The 5000-nt window shown below is 45.8% G+C and overlaps 2 protein-coding genes across 4 annotated transcripts in view; both read left to right on the top strand.

Annotated features, from left to right (window-relative positions):
* Positions 1 to 143, top strand: part of tacc1 (transforming, acidic coiled-coil containing protein 1) — a 31023-nt gene extending 30880 nt beyond the window's left edge. For all 3 annotated transcript variants that reach the window (XR_014554184.1, XM_083668272.1, XM_083668271.1), the window contains one exon: positions 1 to 143. This exon is cut by the window's left edge. The gene's annotated coding sequence lies outside the window, so the exon portion shown is untranslated.
* A 3968-nt stretch (positions 144 to 4111) lies between these two features.
* The window catches only part of LOC310803415 (lysyl oxidase homolog 2A-like), a gene marked incomplete at its 5' end in the record, with an annotated part of 29366 nt that continues 28477 nt past the window's right edge, over positions 4112 to 5000 (top strand). Inside the window, one exon of the mRNA XM_083668159.1 lies at positions 4112 to 4394. Coding sequence (XP_083524285.1) covers positions 4112 to 4394 — 283 coding nt within the window. The remainder of the gene's footprint in view (positions 4395 to 5000) is intronic.

The following is a 5000-nucleotide window of genomic DNA, read 5'->3' on the forward strand; positions in this document are numbered from 1 at the left end:
CCGTATGAAAATAATATTATTTTGTCTTAATGTTGATATTTGTAAAGTGGGGGACGGAAACATGCACAGATTCTATAATGTTTCCTGATCTATATTTTGTGCAAAAGGCATTCCTTGAATAAAGGTTATCATCTTTAAGGTCATTGATGTCCTGTGTTTTCTTTGAATGGATACAATGTGTAAGTTGGAGCATGTAGAAATACTGTACATACACATTTTCAATCCACAAAATGTCATCCCAAAAAGTAATCAAATGTAATTATTTAAAAAAAGACACTGGATGTCCTTCGAAGACTCATAAGACTATGCAGTACTCTCGATCTACCACTAGATGGTGCAAAAGATATTGATATCACACCCTGGAGAAACTACGCGATTGGACCACTCTGCCTACCGCACCGGCCGGCACCTGACAACTTGTGTGGTGGAACATTATTCTTTCTGCTTGATTCACTGTAACCCCAGCCCTGTACCAGGGGAGGCCGGTGGAGGTAGAAATTGGAGGATGGTGTGTTTCATTCCATTCCCTATTCCATTTCATGCATTACAATGAGCCCGTCCGATTTCTGCCTCCACCAGCCTCCCCTGTCTTGTACATAGGTTATGTGCTGTAACCCCAGGCATTGTATTCAGACTAGAACCTGTCGTGAAGAGATAAGAGCAGCACCCTCACTCCCCAGCATGATCCCACATGTATGAGGCCTCCGGTCAAGTGGTGTCCAATTAACCCCATATGTGACTAGGATTATATTTATATGCTGTTTGTATGTTGTGTGTATAATCTACACACAACATCATAAAACGTTTAAATATAGCCTATAGAATCCTGATTACACAGATGGGTGCTGTGGGTCAGACAGACACGGGGGCGGGATGGAAGGATGCTGAGAACGTCACCGATTGGTCTCCGCTTCCAAGGACAATCCCGCGGGAGGAGAAAGTTCCGAGGAACCACCGGACTGTGAGCGGTAATACACGAAAGCAGCGGAGGTGGGAGACTTGAAAACACCTTCAATAAAGGGACCGAGAGACCACTGCTGTAGTCGTTGAACTTCCAGATCATCTGAAGCGCGGTTCTGCTTGGGACAGGACTTCTTCGTTTCTGAAAGTAAGTCCACCTCTTCACTTTTCATTTGTATCAAGACTACTTTAGAGATAGTGTATTTTTCTTCTAGATAACGGTAACATCTCCTTTAAACACATATATCGTATATTGACGCTTCATATATACATTTTTATAAGGTTTGATTTGATTAGGTTTCTGATATACATTTGTGACTATAGTGGATTTCTATATTATGTTATATGTTCTATATTTCCATATTCTTGACCCATTCATTAATGTATTATTACAATTATAATGATCAATGGGAAATATTTCATTGAGGAAACATCATATATGTTGTCCTTTCATCTTGGATCATAGGCTCTGAATGCTGTTTATTGCACAGATACAGTACCAGTCAAAAGTTTGGACACACCTTGTCAAGAGTGTGCAAAGCTGTCATCAAAGCAAAAGGTGGCTACTTTGAAGAATCTAAAATATGAAACATATTCTGGTTTGTTTATCACTTTTTTGTTTACTACATAATTCCATATGTGTTCCTTCATAGTTTTGATGTCTTCAATATTAATCTACAATGTAGAAAATAATAAAAAATAAAGAAAACCATTGAATGAGAAGGTGTGTCCAAACTTTTGACTGGTACTGTAGTTTCAGAAATTAAACCTCTTATGCTCTAAAGTCTGGCACAAACCTCAATTTGGCTTTGTTTAGAATGTGAGCAATCAAACCAACAGTTTCATGTAACTATCGTGGCCTTGCGGACCATTTATAACCTGTTTACTGTGTGGCAGAATATCAACTATATTTATGAGTGTAGTGTACAGCGTTTGAGTGATGGGTGACAGGCGACAGCTAATGAAAAGTACGCTCAGCGGCCTTGTCCGAACATGAATATCTTCAAAGATCATGATAACCCGATGAGTAGCGCTGATCTGGGGCGTAGCATAACGTTGGATGTGGTTTTGGAGGCATACGTGGTGTTTGTTGAGTTAAGCAGCTGAAGATATGTAAAGACAGGAATCTTCTCGCCTGTGGCCTTGAGGATAGCTCTAAGGACAAGAGGCTGTAAATCCTGGATGTGGTGCTGTCTTGTCTTGGCCCTGCTATTCCACTTGAACATCTCTGGCTGCCCTTGACTGTTGCCAGGATCAGATGTCGATATCAGGTGTCAGCTTTGCTAGAGGCTCACCTCCATAAGCCATGGAGAAGGAATTATTATTATTAATATTATTATTATTATTATTGTTATTTTACATTTGGGGAAGCTGGAGTTCAAATCACAGTGTGAGGTGGAGAAAGTCCTGCTGAGAATTCTCTTTTTATGTTTTCTGGGTGTGAGAAGTGGTTAGGATTTAAAGGGAGAGCAGATATGTGAACATGGATCTTTGTTGGTGTGTAGTGAGGTGATGATTTCATGTTGTGTTTCACTCTCTCTAGTTTCTTGCTTGAGTGAAATCTTAGCTATCTTCAGCCTTTTCTTTTTCCTGCCCCAAGTTTGCTGCCTCAGCACTGTGTTTGCAGTTACCATGACGTCAACAAGGAAAGTCACCCCCCCAACCCCAATTTACCCTTACACTGTGCAGCGCCCCCCCCCCCCCCCCCCCCCCCCAGGATCCCTCCCTGCGTTGACACTTTGATGGCCTGAGTGGACAGACAGGAGGGAAAGTTAAACATTCCCTTCATTGGATTCCACAGCCTCAGGGCCAATGAAGGGAGGGGAGGGGAGGGGAGGGGAGGAGGGAGAGGCAGTGGGTGGGTGTGGGGGTGGAACTTGACATGAACCTAAGATGAGGAGATAGGAACTCTCCAGCATGATCCCACATGTGTAAGGCATTAGGTCTCACACACACACACACACACACACACACACACACACACACACACACACACACACACACACACACACACACACACACACACACACTCACACACACACACACACACACCTCTCTCAGTGAACCCACCACTGACCCTACATACATACACAATCTCTCTCTGTCCAGCCTCTGTGTACAGGCCTTCCCTTAGGCTACAGGTGAACCCATCACTGACCCGACACAAGCATAAACAACATCTCTGTGGATGGTGTTGCAACACAGTGATGTTGCCATGACACTGAGGCAGTATAAGACAGTCAGACATGCACACATTTTTTTTTTAAAACATTTTTTAATTGGTGAAAAGCACAATGGACACAGCGCCAGGTTAACATTTGTCTGTCCTATCTATCCATCTCTCTCTCTCTCTCTCTCTCTCTCTCTCTTTCACTCACTTTCTCTCTCTATCTATCTCTCTCTCTCTCTCTCTTTCACTTTCTCTCTCGCTCACTTTCTCTCTCTCACTCTCTCTTTCTGTCTCTCACTTTCTCTCTCTCTCTCTCTCTCACTTTCTCTCTCACTCTCTTTCTGTCTCTCACTTTCTCTCTCTCTCTCTCTCACTCTCTCTCTCTCACTTTCTCTCTCTCTCTCTTTCATTTTCTCTCTCTCTCTCTCCCTCATACTGGCAACACACACATACACACACACACACACACACACACACACACACACACCCACACACACACACACACACACACACACTCTCTCTCTCCCTGCACTCGTTTTTCTTCCCACCATCTCTGTCCTCACGTGGCTCACTCTACCCAGGCATTGTGGTTGATTATATTGGTTGGAGAAGAGAAGTCTACGGTGTTATTGCGTCTGACAAACAGCCAGTCTCTAATGGAGGCTTGATGACTGATAGAAGTATCATAAAAGTGTATTAAAACTCAGAATCTGTTATGGCTGGCCGATGACATTTAACATATACAGCACTGTCTGCTGAGCACCATACCTAACCAACCAACCAATCACCACAGACTGTATCACGTGACAGGAAGTCAGCCTGTTTACTGTTTACGTTTGACATAACAGATAACTGAAAAAGAATTCCCCTTTGATCGTTTAGAAGATGTTGAAAGCTTTAATCTGGTGTGTATTTCCCTTCAGGTGACCTGCTGTCCAAGCGTGTCTCCTGTCCAAGCGTGTTTCCTGTCCACACGGTGCCATGACGTGGCCGTGCTCTCTCCTCTGCCGCCTCGCCGCCCTGCTGTGCGTGTGGTCGCTGTGCCACGCCCAGTCCAACGCCGCCGCGCCCGTCATCCAGCTGCGCCTGGCGGGGGAGCGGAGGAAGCACTACGAGGGCAGAGTGGAGGTGTACTATAACGGGGAGTGGGGGACGGTGTGTGATGACGACTTCTCCATCTACGCTGGCAACGTGGTGTGTAGGGAGCTGGGGTACCTGGAGGCCGTGTCCTGGTCCCCTTCGTCCAAGTACGGACACGGAGAGGGTAAGACACAGGGAGGAAGGTGGGTGGGTGGGGGTGGGAGGGTGGGGGTGGGAGGGTGGTGGCGGTGGTGGTGGTGGGGGGGGGGGGTTCTACAGAGCTGGCGGGAGAGAGAGAAACGTGTGGGGGAGGTAGGGGGGTGGGTGTAAGGCGGGGTGGGGGGGGTGGGATTGAGAGAACGTGGTGTGAAGAGAGGGGTGGGGGGTTCTAAAGAGCTGGGGGGAGAAGGGGTAATGAGTGGTGCTGTGGTTTATGAGCTCTGGGAGTTGATCCCAAACTGAGTGGGAGGTTTCCCCCTGATTCCAACAGTTAGAGTCAAGGACTGATTTATTACAGTCTTTGACAAGATTTACTTTCAGCTCTTTGTTTCTGTTATATCCTGGGGCTAGAGTATGTTTCAATGTCCACACTAGCATACTGCCTAGAATGGTGGGCTGATGCATTAGCACATTGTAAGTACAATCGGTATGCTGCTAGTGTTGATGCTGGAACAAAGCCAGCAGTTGAACCTCCATGGCCCCTGGGAGACGTACAGGGAAACCCCACACCAGAACGGCCCACGTTCTACTGGGTCTCCACTGCTTAGAACAGTGCTTCAGAATGTTCCAT

The sequence above is a fragment of the Argentina silus genome (assembly GCF_951799395.1).
Source record: "Argentina silus genome assembly, chromosome: 4".
NCBI lineage: Eukaryota > Metazoa > Chordata > Actinopteri > Argentiniformes > Argentinidae > Argentina > Argentina silus.